Source organism: Coregonus lavaretus, assembly GCF_964263955.1.
Source record: "Coregonus lavaretus genome assembly, chromosome: 26".
NCBI lineage: Eukaryota > Metazoa > Chordata > Actinopteri > Salmoniformes > Salmonidae > Coregonus > Coregonus lavaretus.
In genome coordinates, this window is record NC_140013.1 from 6279092 (window position 1) to 6298447 (window position 19356).

Sequence of the window (19356 nt, forward strand, 5' to 3'; positions counted from 1 at the left end):
GAGATCTTGCGTGGAGCCCCAGATCGAGGGAGATTATCAGTGGTCTTGTATGTCTTCCATTTCTTAATAATTGCTCCCACAGTTGATTTCTTCAAACCAAGCTGCTTACCTATTGCAGATTCAGTCTTCCCAGCCTGGTGCAGGTCTACAATTTTGTTTCTGGTGTCCTTTGACAGCTCTTTGGTCTTGGCCATAGTGGAGTTTGGAGTGTGACTGTTTGAGGTTGTGGACAGGTGTCTTTTATACTGATAACAAGTTCAAACAGGTGCCATTAATACAGGTAACGGGTGGAGGACAGAGGAGCCTCTTAAAGAAGAAGTTACAGGTCTGTGAGAGCCAGAAATCTTGCTTGTTTGTAGGTGACCAAATACTTATTTTCCACCATAATTTGCAAATAAATTCATTAAAAATCCTACAATGTGATTTTCTGGAATTTTTTTCCTCATTTTGTCTGTCATAGTTGACGTGTACCTATGATGAAAACTACAGGCCTCTCACATCGTTTTAAGTGGGATAACTTGCACAATTGGTGGCTGACTAAAAAAGTATTTGATCCCCTGCTGATTTTGTACGTTTGCCCACTGACAAATAAATGATCAGTCTATACTTTTAATGGTAGGTTTATTTGAACAGTGAGAGACAGAATAACAACAACAAAATCCAGAAAAACGAATTTCAAAATTTTTATAAATTGATTTGCATTTTAATGAGGGAAATAAGTATTTGACCCCCTCACAATCAGAAAGATTTCTGGCTCCCAGGTGTCTTTTATACAGGTAACGAGCTGATTAGGAGCACACTCTTAAAGGGAGTGCTCCTAATCTCCGTTTGTTACCTGTATAAAAGACACCTGTCCACAGAAGCAATCAATCAATCAGATTCCAAACTCTCCACCATGGCCAAGACCAAAGAGCTCTCCAAGGATGTCAGGGACAAGATTGTAGACCTACACAAGGCTGGAATGGGCTACAAGACCATCGCCAAACAGCTTGGTGAGAAGGTGACAACAGTTGGTGCAATTATTCGCAAAAGGAAGAAACACAAAATAACTGTCAATCTCCCACGAACTGGGGCTCCATGCAAGATCTCACCTCGTGGAGTTGCAATGATCATGAGAACGGAATCAGCCAAGAACTACATGGGAGGATCTTGTCAATGATCTCTAGGCAGCTGGGACCATAGTCACCAAGAAAACAATTGGCAACACACTACGCCGTGAAGGACTGAAATTCTGCAGCACCCGCAAGGTCCCCCTGCTCAAGAAAGCACATATACAGGCCCGTCTGAAGTTTGCCAATGAATGATTAATCTGAATGATTCAGAGGAGAACTGAGTGAAAGTGTTGTGGTCAGATGATCCCAAAGACCTCGATTTTGGTCTCAACTCAACTCGCTGTGTTTGGAGGAGGAGGAATGCTGCCTATGACCCCAAGAACACCATCCCCACCGTCAAACATGGAGGTGGAAACATTATGCTTTGGGGGTGTTTTTCTGCTAAGGGGACAGGACAACTTCACCGCATCAAAAGGGACGATGGACGGGGCCATGTACCGTCAAATCTTGGGTGAGAACCTCCTTCCCTCAGCCAGGGCATTGAAAATGGGTCATGGATGGGTATTCCAGCATGACAATGACCCAAAACACACGGCCAAGGCAACAAAGGAGTGGCTCAAGAAGAAGCACATTCAGGTCCTGGAGTGGCCTAGCCAGTCTCCAGACCTTAATCCCATAGAAAATATGTGGAGGGAGCTGAAGGTTTGAGTTGCCAAACGTCAGCCTCGAAACCTTAATGACTTGAAGAAGATCTGCAAAGAGGAGTGGAACAAAATCCCTCCTGAGATGTGTGCAAACCTGGTGGCCAACTACAAGAAACGTCTGACCTCTGTGATTGCCAACAAGGGTTTTGCCACCAAGTACTAAGTCATGTTTTGCAGAGGGGTCAAATACTTATTTCCATCATTAAAATGGAAATCAATTTATAAAATTTTTGACATGCGTTTCTCTGGATTTTTTTGTTATTCTGTCTCTCACTGTTCAAATAAACCTATCATTCAAATTATAGACTGATAATTTCTTTGTCAGTGGGCAAACGTACAAAATCAGCAGGGGATCAAATACTTTTTTCCCTCACTGTATACACAGTTGAAGTCGGAAGTTTACATACACCTTAGCCAAATACATTTAAACTCAGTTTTTCACAATTCCTGACATTTAATCCTAGTAAAAATTCCCTGTATTAGGTCAGTTAGGATCACCACTTTATTTTAAGAATGTGAAATGTCAGAATGATTTATTTCAGCTTTTATTCTTTCATCACATTCCCAGTGGGTCAGAAGTTTACATACACTCAATTAGTATTCGGTAGCATTGCCTTTAAATTGTTTAACTTGGGTTAAACGTTTTGGGTAGCCTTCCACAAGCTTCCCACAATAAGTTGGGTGAATTTTGGCCCATTCCTCCTGACAGAGCTGGTGTAACTGAGTCAGGTTTGTAGGCATCCTTGCTCGCACACGCTTTTTCAGTTCTGCCCACAATTTTCTATAGGATTGAGGTCAGGGCTTTGTGACGGCCACTCTAATACCTTTACTTTGTTGTCCTTAAGCCATTTTGCCACAACTTTGGAAGTATGCTTGGGGTCATTGTCCATTTAGAAGACCCATTTGCGACCAAGTTTTAACTTCCTGACTGATGTCTTGAGATGTTGCTTCAATATATCCACATAATTTTCCTTCCTCATGATGCCATCTATTTTGTGAAGTGCACCAGTCCCTCCTGCAGCAAAGCACCCCCACAGCATGATGCTGCCACCCCCGTGCTTCACGGTTGGGATGGTGTTCTTTGGCTTGCAAGTTACCTCCTTTTTCCTCCAAACATAACGATGGTCATTAAGGCCAAACAGTTCTATTTTTGTTTCATCAGACCAGAGGACATTATCCAAAAAGTACGATCTTTGTCTCCATGTGCAGTTGCAAACCGTAGTCTGGCTTTGTTATGGCGGTTTTGGAGCAGTGGCTTTTTCCTTGCTGAGCAGCCTTTCAGGTTATGTCGATATAGGACTCGTTTTACTGTGGATATAAATACCTTTGTACCCGTTTCCTCCAGCATCTTCACAAGGTCCTTTGCTGTTGTTCTGGGATTGATTTGCACTTTCCGCACCAAAGTACGTTCATCTCTAGGAGACAGAACGCCTCTCCTTCCTGAGCGGTATGACGGCTGCGTGGTCCCATGGTGTTTATACTTGCGTACTATTGTTTGTACAGATGAACGTGGTACCTTCAGGCGTTTGGAAATTGCGCCCAAGGATGAACCAGACTTGTGGAGGTCTACAATTTTTTTCCGAGGTCTTGGCAGATTTCTTTTGATTTTCCCATGATGTCAAACAAAGAGGCACCGAGTTTGAAGGTAGGCCTTGAAATACATCCACAGTTACACCTCCAATTGGCTCAAATGATGTCCTAGACTAAAAGCAATTTATGCTTGATTCGAAAATGTGGTCGGAGGCTCCATATGGGGGTTGTGACGCAATTGCTGAGCCTCCAGAGGCATGCAGTGGCCAAATCGAGCTCTGTACCACATCGCCATGCACCTCCCAAATTATTTAACAATGCGGAGGGCTCTGTATAGCACCGCATTGACATGATTGGTTGACGGTAGGTGGGGGCGGTACATCCTGTATAAACACAAACTCACCCATTACATACATCACCAGTAGCACATTCACCGTTAATTCCTATAATTTCTAATCTACAATGTTTGTTACTTTGGTTACGGTCATATATTTTAATGCATTCAATATTATTCCAGTCTTCCTGTTCTCATTGTCGGAGTGGACACATTGTTTGCAGAGTGCACAACCTATGCTACACTTTTGAGAAACACGTTTTGGTTTATTTAATTCCATTTATGAGGCTACCTGGTCTGCGCGCAAATGTAGGCATATAAATGTGCCCATTTGGGGATCTGATAGTATTTCTGATTGGCTTAACCTCACCTCAAACAGCAAGCAAACAAAGTCTGTTTTTACATCAATTGAGAACTACAATAGTTCCTCAATGTATTTGAAAAATCTTACCAGCTCTCTCCTTTTCGATAACCACTCAGCGTGAAAAGGGAAAAATGTAATGCTCTGATGCAGTGGACATATCATATAATACAGGCTTATCAGTGCTCGACTTGGACTGAAATAGGTTCCGGTACTCATTTTGGGGGCTGGCACTGTTTATATTTAGGTGCAGGAGCTCCACAATACTTTAGAGCTAATATTCTATAAGAGGTATAGGAGCTCACGCAGTAGAACATTTGAGGTGCCGGTACTCAGCTCCGGTGAGCTCTTGCCCAAGTCAAGCACTGCTTCTTATCCCTTGCACAAATAGCCTACAACTGTGTCTGTCCCAAGCTCACTGGTGTGGGAAACTGAGGGCCCAGAATATTTTATACAATGTTGCAAGTTCGCTAGCACAAGCTTTGGGCCGGACCCAAGTTAATAGTTGATACAATGTTTCAAGTTCGATGCAGACAGGCAATGTGTAGCCAATGTGATATATAGGATATTTATTTTTAAATCAGGATATTTTCTACCTGCAATGTTTTTATTTGTTGGCTTTATGTAGGCTATTTTTACATAATTGGCAATGGCAATAGAAGTTCCCATTCCCCCTGATTAGACGCAAACTGGCTGAATAGATTCAGTGGCTAGCTTTGCACTTTACTGGCTAACAGTAGCTACTAAGGGTAAGTTATAACCTACATTTAATTTTGTTTTGTTTTTACATACTGGTAACAAGAGTCGTTCAAGGGAATTCGGGACATGGGTGACTAGTTAACGTTAGCTTGGCTCTCTCTGTGTGTTTCGTGCCGTCGGAGGAGGGGTGGTTCGTTGACAGAGAGCAATGGCTAGCTAGTATGCTAACTATTCTAGCTAACTAACTGGCTGAATAAGTTGACGACGTACTCACTCAAACTGTCAAAACTAACCCAAAACTTTACACAACGTTAGACACGGACACAAATTATCTGTTTGGTGTGTTAACACACTGGTTTGTTGTAACCGAATATTGGTGCTAAACCGTGTTATTGGAGGCTGGCATGCTAGTTGGCTATGGCGTCATTGGATTCGGTGTCCTGGACGGTTTTCACGGAAGAATACTGTACCAAGTTAGCTAGCTGAATAAACTAAGTAAGTCTATTCCTAGGAAACATTGAACCGCTGTAGTTTACAACAATTATAATTTATAAAGTGGAAGTTGGGAGAGAGACCCTTTGCCTGATGACAGCTTTACACACTCTCAACCATTCTCTCAACCAGCCTCATGAGGTAGTCACCTGGAATGCATTTCAACTAACAGGTGTGCCTTCTTAAAAGTTAATTTGTGAAATGTCTTTCCTTCTTAATGCGTTTGAGCCAATCAGTTGTGTTTTGACAAGGTAGGGGGCAATACAGAAGATAGCCCTATTTGGTAAAAGACCAAGTCCATATTATGGCAAGAACAGCTCAAATAGGCAAAGAGAAACAACAGTCCATCATTCCTTTAAGACATGAAGGTCAGTCAATATGGAACATTTCAAGAACTCGCAAAAACCATCAAGAGCTATGATGAAACTGGTTGTCATGAGGACCGCCACAAGAATAGAAGACCCAGAGTTACCTGTGTTGCAGAGGATAAGTTAATTAGAGTTACCAGCCTCAGAAATTGCAGCCCAAATAAACATTAGACCAGTGGAACTGTGTCCTTTGGTCTTGAGTCAAATTGGAGATTATTGGTTCCAACCGCTGTGGCTTTGTGAGACGCGGTGTGGGTGAACGGATGATCTCTGCATGTGTATTTCCCACCGTAAAGCATGGAGGAGGTGTTATGGTGTGGGGGTGCTTTGCTGCTGACACTGTCTGTGATTTATTTAGAATTCAAGGCACACTTAACCAGCATGGCTACCACAGCATTCTGCAGCGATACGCCATCCCATCTGGTTTGGGCTTAATGGGACTATCATTTGTTTTTCAACAGGACAATGACCCAACACACATCCAGGCTGTATAAGGGCTATTTTACCAAGAAGGAGAGTGATGGAGTGCTGCATCAGATGACCTGGCCTCCTCAATCCCCTGACCTCAACCCAATTGAGATGGTTTGGGATGAGTCGGACCGCAGAGTGAAGGAAAAGCAGCTAACAAGTGCTCAGCATATGTGGGAACTCCTTCAAGACTGTTGGAAAAGCATTCCAGGTGAAGCCGGTTAAGAGAATGCCAAGAGTGTGCAAAGCTGTCATCAAGGCATAGGGTGGCTATTTTAAGAATCTCAAATATAAAATATATTTTGATTTGTTTAACACTTTTTTGGTTACTACATGATTCCATGTGTGTTATTTCATAGTTTTGATGTCTTCACTATTATTCTACAATGTAGAAAATAGTTAAAATAAAGAAAAACCCCTGAATGAGTAGGTGTGTCCAAACCTTTGACTGGTACTGTAAGTATTCAGACCCTTTACTCAGTACTTTGTTGAAGCACCTTTGGCAGCGATTACAGCCTCAAGTCTTTTTGGGTATGGCACACCTGTATTTGGGGAGTTTCTCCCATTCTTCTATGCAGATCCTCTCAAGCTCTGTCAGGTTGGATGGGGAGCATTGCTGCACAGCTATTTTCAGGTCTCTCCAGAGATGTTCGATCGGGTTCACGCAAGGACATTCAGAGACTTGTCCCGAAGCCACTCCTGCGTTGTCTTGGGTGTGTGCTTAGGGTCGTTGTCCTGTTGGAAGGTGAACCTTCTCATGGTCTGAGAGTCTTTAGGTGCCTTTTGGCAAACTCCAAGCGGGCTGTCATGTGCCTTTTCCTGAGGAGTGGCTTCCGTCTGGCCACTCTACCATAAAAGTTCTCCCATCTCCGCAGAGGAACTCTGGAGCTCTGTCAGAGTGACCATCGGGTTCTTGGTCAACCAAGGCCCTTCTCCCCCGATTGCTCTGTTTGGTCGGGCGGCCAGCTCTAGGAAGAGTCTTGGTGGTTCTAAACGTATTCCATTTAAGAATGATAGAGGCCACTGTGTTCTTGGGGACCTTCAATGCTGCAGACATTTGGTACCCTTCCCCAGATCTTTGCCTCGATACAATCCTGTCTCTGAGCTCTACGGACAATTCCTTCGACCTCATGGCTTGGTTTTTGACATGCACTGTCAACTGTGGGACCTTATATAGACAGGTGTGTGCCTTTCCAAATCATGTCCAATCAATTGAATTTACCACAGGTGGACTCCAATCAAGTTGTAGAAACATCACAAGGATGATCAATGGAAACAGGATGCATCGGAGCTCAATTTCTAGTCTCATCGCAAAGGGTCTGAATACTTATGTAAATAAGGTATATGTTTTCGCTTTGTCATTATGGGGTATTGTGTGTAGATTGATGATATATATATATTTTAATCAACTTTTAAATAAGGCTGTAACGTAACAAAAGATCTCTGAATACTTTCCAAATGTACTGTATGGAAAAAAAACACGTTTAAACATTTCTAGCAATCGATTGGTCGAAAGAACAGACGACTTTCGGTCGACCAAGATTTTTTTTTTGTCGGGGACAGCCCTAATAGGTAGGCCTAAAGGTTTTTAGGCAAAATAACCCAATCAAAACGGAAAGCTCCTTAAAAGTAGGAATATGCCAGGCCTTTTGTGCCAAAATCAATTATGGCCTATTGTATAGATATTAAAAGAAAAAGTTTAAGAGATCTGATTTTTAGTTTATAAATACTTTGCTACAATGATTACGATCTTGTCTCATCGCTGCAACTCCCCAATGGCCTCGGGAGAGAGGTGAAGGTCGAGTCATGCGTCCTCTGAAACATGACCCGCCAAGCCGCGCTTCTTAACACCCGCCTGCTTAACCCAGAAAACAGCTGCACCAATGTGTCGGAGGAAACACCGTTCAACTGACTACCGAAGTCAGTCTGCAGGCGCCCAGCCCGCCACAAGGAGTCGCTAGAGCGCGATGAGCCAAGTAAAGCCCCCCCCAGCCAATTCCCCAAACCCGGATTGTGCGCCCCCATATGGGACTCCCAGTCATGATCGAACCCCAGGCTGTAGTTACGCCACAACACTGCGATGCAGTGCCTTAGACTGCTGCGCCACTCGGGAGGCCCTAGAACTGACATTTCTATGTGAATTTAATTGGATAGCCCAAAAAGTTACATATTGCAGCTTTAAATATGGGAAAGGTACTGAAAAGTTCAGGAAAACCTCAGGGAAGCTCATCAGGCAGAAGCACCTCTAGCCTTTTGGGGTGAAACAAAATATTGCCTTCTTGGCAGTGGATAATTGTTTATGTATTGTTAAAGTAAACATTTCAGCAATTCTGCACATTTTGGCATGGGGTGTAGAGAAACATTTGCAATTTCAAAGGTAATATCCTGCAATTCTACACATTTTGTTATGATGATATTGCAGGTTTTCCTACTTACAAAGCATGTAGAGGTCTGTAATTTTTATCATAGGTACACTTCAACTGTGAGAGACGGAATCTAAAACAAAAATCCAGAAAATCACATTGTATGATTTTTAAGTAAAGAATTTGCATTTTATTGCATGACATAAGTATTTGATCACCTACCAACCAGTAAGAATTCCGGCTCTCACAGACCTGTTAGTTTTTCTTTAAGAAGCCCTCCTGTTCTCCACTCATTACCTGTATTAACTGCACCTGTTTGAACTCGTTACCTGTATAAAAGACACCTGTCCACACACTCAATCAAACAGACTCCAACCTCTCCACAAAGGCCAAGACCAGAGAGCTGTGTAAGGACATCAGGGATAACATTGTAGACCTGCACAAGGCTGGGATGGGCTACAGTACAATAAGCATGCAGCTTGGTGAGAAGGCAACAACTGTTGGCGCTATTGTTAGAAAATGGAAGAAGTTCAAGATGACGGTCAATCACCCTCGGTCTGGGGCTCCATGCAAGATCTCACCTCGTGGGGCATCAATGATCATGAGGAAGGTGAGGGATCAGCCCAGAACTACACGGCAGGACCTGGTCAATGACCTGAAGAGAGCTGGGACCACAGTCTCAAAGAAAAGCATTAGTAACACACTACGCCGTCATGGATTAAAATCCTGCAGTGCACGCAAGGTCCCCCTGCTCAAGCCAGCGCATGTCCAGGCCCGTCTGAAGTTTGCCAATGACCATCTGGATGATCCAGAGGAGGAATGGGAGAAGGTAATGTGGTCTGATGAGACAAAAATAGAGCTTTTTGGTCTAAACTCCACTCGCCGTGTTTGGAGGAAGAAGAAGGATGAGTACAACCCCAAGAACACCATCCCAACCGTGAAGCATGGAGGTGGAAACATCATTCTTTGGGGATGCTTTTCTGCAAAGGGGACAGGACGACTGCACCGTATTGAGGGGAGGATGGATGGGGCCATGTATCGCGAGATCTTGGCCAACAACCTCCTTCCCTCAGTAAGAGCATTGAAGATGGGTCGTGGCTGGGTCTTCCAGCATGACAATGACCCGAAACACACAGCCAGGGCAACTAAGGAGTGGCTCCGTAAGAAGCATCTCAAGGTCATGGAGTGGCCTAGCCAGTCTCCAGACCTGAACCCAATAGAACATTTTTGGAGGGAGCTGAAAGTCCGTATTGCCCAGCGACAGCCCCGAAACCTGAAGGATCTGGAGAAGGTCTGTAACGAGGAGTGGGCCAAAATCCCTGCTGCAGTGTGTGCAAACCTGGTCAAGACCTACAGGAAACGTATGATCTCTGTAATTGCACAAAGGTTTCTGTACCAAATATTAAGTTCTGCTTTTCTGATGTATCAAATACTTATGTCATGCAATAAAATGCAAATTAATTACTTTAAAATCATACAATGTGATTTTCTGGATTTTTGTTTTAGATTCCGTCTCTCACAGTTGAAGTGTACCTATGATAAAAAATTACAGACCTCTACATGCTTTGTAAGTAGGAAAACCTGCAAAATCGGCAGTGTATCAAATACTTGTTCTCCCCACTGTAGATGTAGGCCTAAGTGGGGTTTTGGAGACACAGAAGATTATAAGGTTAGGGGACTGTCCCAAATAGCACTCTATTCCCTATATACAGTGAGGGAAAAAAGTATTTGATCCCCTGCTGATTTTGTACATTTGCCCACTGACAAAGAAATTATCAGTCTATAATTTTAATGGTAGGTTTATTTGAACAGTGAGAGACAGAATAACAACAAAAAAATCCAGAAAAACGCATCTCAAAAATGTTATAAATTGGTTTGCATTTTAATGAGGGAAATAAGTATTTGACCCCCTCTCAATCAGAAAGATTTTTGGCTCCCAGGTGTCTTTTATACAGGTAACAAGCTGAGATTAGGAGCACTCCCTTTAAGAGTGTGCTCCTAATCTCAGCTTGTTACCTGTATAAAAGACACCTGTCCACAGAAGCAATCAATCAATCAGATTCCAAACTCTCCACTATGGCCAAGACCAAAGAGCTCTCCAAGGATGTCAGGGACAAGATTGTAGACCTACACAAGGCTGGAATGGGCTACAAGCCCATCACCAAGCAGCTTGGTGAGAAGGTGAGAAGGTGACAACAGTTGGTGCGATTATTCGCAAATGGAAGAAACACAAAAGAACTGTCAATCTCCCTCGGCCTGGGGCTCCATGCAAGATCTCATCTCGTGGAGTTGCAATGATCATGAGAACGGTGAGGAATCAGCTTAGAACTACACGGGAGGATCTTGTCAATGATCTCAAGGCAGCTGGGAGCATAGTCACCAAGAAAACAATTGTTAACACACTACGCCGTGAAGGACTGAAATCCTGCAGCGCCCGCAAGGTCCCCCTGCTCAAGAAAGCACATATACAGGCCCGTCTGAAGTTTGCCAATGAACATCTGAATGATTCAGAGGAGAACTGGGTCAAAGTGTTGTTGTCAGATGAGACCAAAATCGAGCTCTTTGGCATCAACTGTTCAAATAAACCTACCATTAAAATTATAGACTGATCATGTCTTTGTCAGTGGGCAAACGTACAAAATTAGCAGGGGATCAAATACTATTTTCCCTCACTGTAGAGCACTACTTTTGACCAAAGCCTCTATTTCTAGTGCCCTTACCTGGTGTATGTTGGACTCCTGGACCTTCATTTCCTGTGGACTGGAGCGTGAGGGGTTGAGGAAGAAGCCGTGACCCTCCACCACCCCTGAAGTCTTCAGCAGGCAAGAGATACTCAACACAGTGCCAAGGAGGGTGTTCTGATACTGAAGCCCATTGTTGGGATCTTTGGGTTGGATGTGCTCCACCAATACCTGGAGGAAGATCATTTGAAGTATATAAACTACTTTTGAGATCCAGGTTGTCCATTTCAGACATATGAATGCCGTTGTTGTAATAATAATAATAATCTTGTTATAAATAGAATACAATAGAATTGCATAGAATATAATCAATTAATAATCATGGTTATGCAAAACAGTCCAGAGGAGTGATGACGATGCATTTCCGCCCCTGACCGTAGCGATATCTTTTTGCCGGCTGAAGTAGAGGAGCAGGTCCAGGTAGGAGAAGAGCAGCAGCTGGCAGAGATCCAAGTCTTTCACACGGCCTTGGAAGATATCGAGCACGGGCACGATCACCTCGCTGAAGGTGCGCACCTCCTGGTCAGACAACAGGCCAGCGATCACCTCCTCCATGAACTCCACCACATCCTCCAGCTCTGCAACGCACGACAGAAACCACACTTAATGTCAGGGTTTTTCTTGGCTCAAAAAAGGGCTAGATAGATAAGTAAAAATCCTGTATAATAGGCCTGTATAATGCAGAGAAGATACTGTACTTTACAGAACCATACATGTACAGGGTTTTTCCTGGCTCAAAAAAGGGTTTAGGTATATATATCAGAAAAAAACCTGTTTATTCTCTTTATTGTACAGGCTTCTTTCCCACCCTTTTCTGGACACAAACCACACACAACATAATCAGGACTTCACACGACAACACACAGCAAAGTGAGGATATTATGTACTCATGCAGATCGACAACTTCAAACCAGTCAAAACCAGTTATTTCATCAGTGGGGGCAAACTAGCCTAAGTTCCAGCACATCCTGTCTTGTGAGGCCTCAACAGTTGATACCTGAGCAGCAGACAACACCACTTTATTTGGCTACTGAGATGGAACAGAACAGGGATCCTCAGACAGTCGGGGGCTTTAATAATTGAATGGACTCACGGGCTCCGCCGACTCCCTCCAGCAGCAGATCCAGTAGCTGCTCGTACACGTTCTGGCTGATGTAGATCTCGGGGGTGAGCAGGACCGTGCGCGTGTTGGACACCGTCAGGTTCCTACAGCGCACCGCGTACGACAGCAGCTTCTCAGGTACTTTGGTGACCTGGGGGTGTGTAATGTAGGGAGGAAGCAGGGAGGTTAAGAATTTGTCACGTCATTGTCAGCAATGGAGCACAAGCTAAACATGCTTTATTTCACCTATATACAGATTGAAATAATCTAGAAATAAACAGCAGATGTAACCTTAGACAGGTCACTCATTATGTTCAGTAAGACTATTAACCTTTTCACACTATTGTGGCGACCCAAACCGAACTGTGCAGGCTCTGATATTTTCGTTTTACATTGTCCTATACAGCATGGTTTAGACACTGAGTGTACAAAACATTATGAACACCTTCCAAAAAATTGAGTTGCAACCCCCTTTTTGCCCTCAGAACAGCCTCAATTCGTCGGGCATGGACTCTACAAGGTGTCAAAAGCGTTCCACAGTGATGCTGGCCCATGTTGGCTCCAAAGCTTCCCACGGTTGTGTCAAGTTGGCTGGAAGTCCTGGACCATTCTTGATACACATGGGAAACTGTTGAGCGTGTAACACCCAGCAGCGTTGCAGTCCTTGACACACTCAAACCGGTGCTCCTGGAACCTACTACCATACCCCGCTCAAAAGGCACTTAAATATTTTGTCTTGCCCATTCACCCTCTGAGTGCGACACATACACAATCCATGTCTCAATTGTCTCAAGGCTTAAAAATCCTTCTTTAACCTGTCTCCTCCCCTTCATCTACAAAGATTGAAGTGGATTTAACAAGTTATATCAATAAGGGATCATAGCTTTCACCTGGCAAGTCTGTCATGGAAAGAGCAGGTGTTCCTAATGTTTTGTACACTTCGTGTATGCCTTTTAAATTGTCCTATACAGCACACTTTTCTTGACTGAATTATGACTGGCAATTCGTAGAGAAAGAAATTAGGAATGAGAGTGAGTGCTGCGTATGTGACCCCACCTCTTCCTTGGCTCTCTGGTAGCAGGCGTAGAGGAACGGTATGGCGCACTTGTCCCCAGCGTCTCGGTCGGCAGAGAGATTCACAGTATTACACGAGGTCATGTAGATGAGGTGGTTCCCTGGCTCCAGCATCAGTAATCTGTTGAAGAGTGCCTAATATATAAAATAATAAAATAAAAAATAGAATTACTTTGCCAACATTCTGTGCTATGAACTTTATGTACTTACTTACTGATCTCTGCTCCCTGTTGAGCATAAGGTCTCTATGAACTTTGTATGCTACGCATTTTTCACTATTCCATCTTCTTAGAGTAGACGATGCACTGTATATTTAATAGGCCTAGTCCCCTGAAAATACAAGCCAGCGAGGAAATCATCATGAGAAGAGGATACAGAACTGTATATGTGGACCTTATGGCATAGAGGTCAACTGAGCTGACCAGCGAACAGTTCGCCACCACCATTCCCAATGCTATTGTACCTGCTCGATGTTGTCCATGTCCAGCCAGTCTTGCCCGTCCATCTCGGCGGCCATTTCCTCCAGGAACACACAGCGTGGAGGAATCCCATTGCCTCCTCTCAGACTGGGGTCACCTGAGGTCAAACAACAGTCACGTTGAACAGCAAACACCCAGACCATTTTACTTTTCACTTTGAGCAGACACGATTCATTCATGACTCATTCCAGTATCCAGTTTATGAGTATTGAGCTGGGGTGAGTCATTTACTGTTTACTGGATGGCCCTGAAATGGAATACTAAAAGAGGCCAGCAGTCCAGCAGCACCAAAGAGCATGAGCAGATTACATTTAGACTAGAAATGGACAAACAGAGGCTCCGTCATCAGGGCACTTTCATGCCAGTCAGTGGTGATCATGAGCGGGAAAAGAGGAGAGAGGAGGACAGTAATCTGGGACCTGTAGACTCCCTTGATGACACAGCCTCTGAGTCAGTCAGTTGGCTGATGCCACGCCGATCACTCTCCATCTAATCTATACACACACAGTGACGTCATGAAGAGAAGACTGCCAGGAAGGATGGTTGTACTGAATTCCCTTGAGTTTAAGAAGGAGTTTAAGAAAGCTGTAATCACACATTGACCATGCCTCAATCCAGCACCTCAGATCAATCAACAGAAAACACAGGGGAATAAAGGATGCAGTCAGAATGGGGGCTTTGTCATTAAAACAGGGGGATGTTGATGGGTGATTAATCAAGCCATTGCTTGTGTATGGGCACATAAACAGTTGCCTGGGAAACAGACTAATTTGCTTTAGTTCATATCGCTACGCTACATCAGATAGAGCCAGCCAGGCAACAGTAAGGGTTGTTTACGTGGCAACAAGATTCAGTAAACTAGAAGAAGGAACAAGTAGCATCATGCTGCTACTCCAATGGAAAAGAAGTGTCCTAAATGAAGTATAAACAGTGTAAAAACCCTAATACACTCTAACTTCCTGCACTCACTGTTGTCCAAGGTGATGAGGAAGATCCTCTGGATCATGTGGTTGATGTTGAGCTGTTCACACAGTTCCTGCTGCGACAGGAAGGAGCGGCTGATCTCGGCCACCGAGTCGTCATTGTCCTCGATGCTGTCCGAGTTCTCAGACTCTGACTGACTCCCCTCCGAGTCCTCCGCTGCAAGACATGAGATAAGCCAGCAAATATATGAAACTGTATGAGGTCATTGTCGAACGTCAAGCCAGTGAGCCACATCAAATCAGTAATGTTTAAGTTTCACAGACAGGCTATATCCTATATAAGCAACACAGTCAACCATTAGAGCTGGAGTGGCCAACCTCACTCTTGGGGAGAACGAGGTTTGCAGGCCTTTATTCCAACCCAGCACTAAAACACCACCAATTGAGCTAATCAAGGTCCTGTCATGCAGCCGATTAGTCAGGTCATGTGTGTTAGAGCTGGGCTGGAGCAAAAGCCTGCGTGCCCTGTAACTCCTCCTCTGGAGGGTTAACTCACAGGGTGGTTCGCCACGGTGCAAAGGTGGTTTCTGGCCCGATGCAAACTGCTTGGCGTCGGCGAGGGAGCTGAAAAGGGCAGCGAAGGGGTTGCGGGAGATGTTTTGGTTGTTGTTGCCCTGGTCAGTCATCTCACTGGAGCATAGACTCCATCCACAGGTGCTGGCACCAGCCTGGACAGATAGGTACACTGTTGTAGGGAACACTGGACTAGGTGAGCTCAAACAAATCTACAGAAGTTGTTTCAAGTGATAAATGTGTGTCAGTCTGTGAGGGCAATCAGGGGATGCAGGGGAACCCAGACTTTGAAATCCAGAACCTGTTTTGCTAACGATCCACTCCTTATATGCTACTACGTGTCAAGGAGTGCCAAGGAGTGGAATGATAACTCAAACAGACTGTTACCCCTAGGCTAAACCCAGACAGTATGAATTTTCATTCAGACCAGAGAAATAACAGAAACCCAATGTTTATTTGTGAACCACAGACTGACTGATTACCTTATTGACAGGGCTCTACAGTGCTACCATTTTGGGGGCATATGACCCTAAATATTTTGCTGTGCTACCTGGAATTTTAATATGGTAGCACCGATGCCACTAGAAAAAAAATCACCCAGGTAATGATTGTTGTAATGATTTCTTCACTGTCCCGCTGCCCACAGCCTCAGTAGTGAACATGTGGTGGCACAGAAAGAAAGAAAGAAAGAGGGATAACTTCTTTAGGAGATGAGCTTCAAAAGTAGCTAGGAACAATATGCCCACTATAGGCTATATCTCAATCTTTAAAAAATGTATTATGGTGCTCCTAAACCCGATATTTTGTCATTGCTGGCAATTCATATCATTAAAGCGGCAATCCGCAGTTACTACATCTTTCTTTTTTTTTTATGTATAAATGTATTATATAAACCCATTGATTCTTGAAATGTAAAACATAATGACCCATGAGCTTAGTTCAACTGTCTTACCCCATCAGAAGCCAAAATATATGCTTGTTTTCCCAATGTTTGTAAACAAAGTCAATGTAAACAAACTCTGTATAGCCTCAAAACATAGTTTGAACTATAATTTTGATATCTGGTCAGTCTTTGCATCCATAGCTCTGTCTATGAATTTGAGTGTGGTTACATTTCTCCAGACCCATCCCTCAACCTTTGACGGAAACAGTGGCGGGGATCCTTCTTTGTTATTGTTTGTGCTCCTACATTTTTCAAATTAAGTGCACGTCACAGTAGAGTCCTGAATGAATGTGGATGTTTACTGTTTGACTGAAATAAGGCAGCATAAACAGACTGTCAACAGATTGACGTCTTCCATCTTACACTTTGATTTTGCATAATGCAAATCAAATCAAATTTTATTTGCCACATGCGCCGAATACAACAGTTGTAGACCTTACAGTGAAATGCTTACTTACAAGCCCTTAACAGACAATGGAGTTTTAAGAAAAATAGGTGTTAAGTAAAAAATTGATAAGTAAAAAATAACAGTAGGGAGGCTATATACAGGGGGTACCGGTACAGAGTCAATGTGTGGGGGCACAGGTTAGTCGAGGTAATATGTACATGTGGGTAGAGTTAAAGTGACTATGCATAGATAATACACAGAGAGTAGCAGCAGCGTAAAAGAGGGGGTGGGGTGGGGTCGGGGGGACAATGCAAATAGTCTGGGTAGCCATGATTAGCTGTTCAGGAGTCTTATGGCTTGGGGGTAGAAGCTGTACACAACTGGTCAAAAATTGGCATTCTCTCAACCAGCTTCATGAGGTAGTCACCTGGAATCCATTTCAATTAACAGGTGTGCCTTCTTAAAAGTTAATTTGTGGAATTTATTTCCTTCTTAATGCGTTTGAGCCAATCAGTTGTGTTGTGACAAGGTAGGGGGACTATACAGAAGATAGCCCTATTTGGTAAAAGACCAAGTCCATATTATGGCAAGAACAGCTCAAATAAGCAGAGAAACGAAAGTCCATCATTACGGAACATTTCAAGAACTTTGAAAGTTTCTTCAAGTGCAGTCGCAAAAACCATCAAGAGCTATGATGAAACTGGCTCCTCAGAAATTGCAGCCCAAATAAATGCTTCACAGAGTTAAAGTAACAGACATCTCAACATCAACTGTTCAGAGGAGGTGTTATGGTGTGGGGGTGCTTTGCTGGTGACACATTCTGTGATTTATTTAGAATTCAAGGCACACTTAACCAGCATGGCTACCACAGCATTCTGCAGTGATACGCCATCCCATCTGGTTTGGGCTTAGTGGGACTATCATTTGTTTTTCAACAGGACAATGACCCAACACACCTCCAGGCTTCTTTTACCAAGAATGACAGTGATGGAGTGCTGCATCAGATGACCTGGCCTCCACAATCCCCCAATCTCAACCAAATTGAGATGGGATGAGTCGGACGGCAGAGTGAAGGAAAAGCAGCCAACAAGTGCTCAGCATATGTGGGAACTCCTTCAAGACTGTTGGAAAAGCATTCCAGGTGAAGCTGGTTGAGAGAATGCCAAAAGTGTGTAAAGCTGTCATCAGGCAAAGGGTGGCTATTTGAAGAATCTCAAATATAAAATATATTTTGATTTGTTTAACACTTTTTTGGTTACTACATGATTCCATGTGTGTTATTTCATAGTTTTGATGTCTTCACTATTATTCTACAATGTAGAAAATATAAAAATAAAGAAAAACCATTGGATGAGTAGGAGTTCTAAAACTTTTGACCGGTAGTGTACATATTATTATCATCATCATGATGTGTAGGAAAGGGTCTGTCAACGTCAAGTGGTGGTAACCTTGACACCTGTCAAACGTGCTAGTTAGTCACATAGCTGGTTAGATTGCTACCTGGCTAGCTAATTAACGACCTGTCAAGCCATGATGTAGCTATATCACAACAAACGAAGAAAGGTGTTCCGTGATGTGTTATTTGAAGGAAGGGCACATAACTAGCTAGCCACTTATCTTTCAATACCTAGAATCAATTGCATAAATGACTAAATAAGAAAGCTAATAATGTAGTTGTCAGCGAATCACCGGTTGCGCACAAGATGAAGTAGCTAGCTAGCTAGCTGTCGCAGGCTTCGTATTTAGCTGGCAAGCTAGCTAGCAAACGGTAGGCTAGCAGCTGGACTGCACATGAGCCAGGTACGTTGTCAAGACATTTACATTTAAGTCATTTAGCAGACTCTCTTATCCAGAGCGACTTACAAGACCACTGTACTTTGTCAGTTAGGAGGCAAAACCTGACTGTTTTGACAGATGTCAAACAAAAAAACATACATTCAAATATCGGAATATTGTCATACCTGAAACAACAGCAGATACGTATATTTCAATCAGCTAGAAAAGCTTTGGTTCTCGCACCGCTGTGAAGCAGGCAAGAATAACTAAGTACTTCCGGGTCACGGATCCTTTTAATTCTTCAGAATAAATGTCCCGTCCTATATACTTTGTAAATGAATAATTAGGGCGAGAATTATGGACAATGTGCACAATTATCGATATATTATAAACTAGTTATCATACAAAGAATAATAACATGTATTTCTATAAGATATGTAATTTATTTGTTTGTTCTTTATTTGTTCAAGCCTCAACAATGGTTTTTGTGTGTGTACTCCTATCATTTATTGCACCGTACAAAATTATCTGTACATTGTGTCGCAGTAAAAGGGGGGTCCATTCTAATCAGGAGCACTTTTAGTTTCCAAATCCACAGAGTTTACACCCAGAGGAGCGTCACTTATAGTGGCCCATCAACTGAAATCCAATAATTGTTTCATATTGGATATACATATTGCACTATACAAAATTATCTGTAAATTGTGTCACAGTAAAAAGGGGGTCCAATCTATTCAGGAACACTTCTAGTTTCAATTCCAGAGTTTACTCCCAGAGGAGCGTTGCTGCTCATTTGGCGGCCCTTATAGAGTGGCCCATCAACTTAAATCCAATCATTTTCTTTGTACTTGTCTTTTGTATCAGATTCTAGTAAACAGTTTATTAGTAGAAACATGTATGGTAGAACTGGGCTTAAACAAAGGCTTGCACACCCTATGGTTCCTTAAGAGCAGGTTGGACCAGCCCCGATGAATAAGTACTAGTTC

At 43.2% G+C, this 19356-nt stretch overlaps 1 protein-coding gene across 2 annotated transcripts in view; it reads right to left on the bottom strand.

Moving 5' to 3' along the window:
• LOC311101838 (ubiquitin conjugation factor E4 A-like) overlaps positions 1 to 18610 on the bottom strand; it is a 36599-nt gene extending 17989 nt beyond the window's left edge. Inside the window, exons 1-8 of one of the 2 annotated variants that reach the window (XM_084143049.1) lie at positions 18556 to 18610; positions 15247 to 15418; positions 14737 to 14907; positions 13752 to 13864; positions 13271 to 13423; positions 12206 to 12365; positions 11488 to 11690; positions 11092 to 11283 (exon numbers count right to left, since the gene is read on the bottom strand). In XM_084143049.1, the coding sequence (XP_083999175.1) occupies positions 11092 to 11283; positions 11488 to 11690; positions 12206 to 12365; positions 13271 to 13423; positions 13752 to 13864; positions 14737 to 14907; positions 15247 to 15376 (1122 nt within the window). In that variant the 5' untranslated portion in view covers positions 15377 to 15418; positions 18556 to 18610. Of the gene's footprint in view, positions 1 to 11091; positions 11284 to 11487; positions 11691 to 12205; positions 12366 to 13270; positions 13424 to 13751; positions 13865 to 14736; positions 14908 to 15246; positions 15436 to 18555 lie in introns of both variants that reach the window. The other variant, XM_084143050.1, reaches the window with a different exon arrangement.
• Positions 18611 to 19356: the final 746 nt, after the last annotated feature.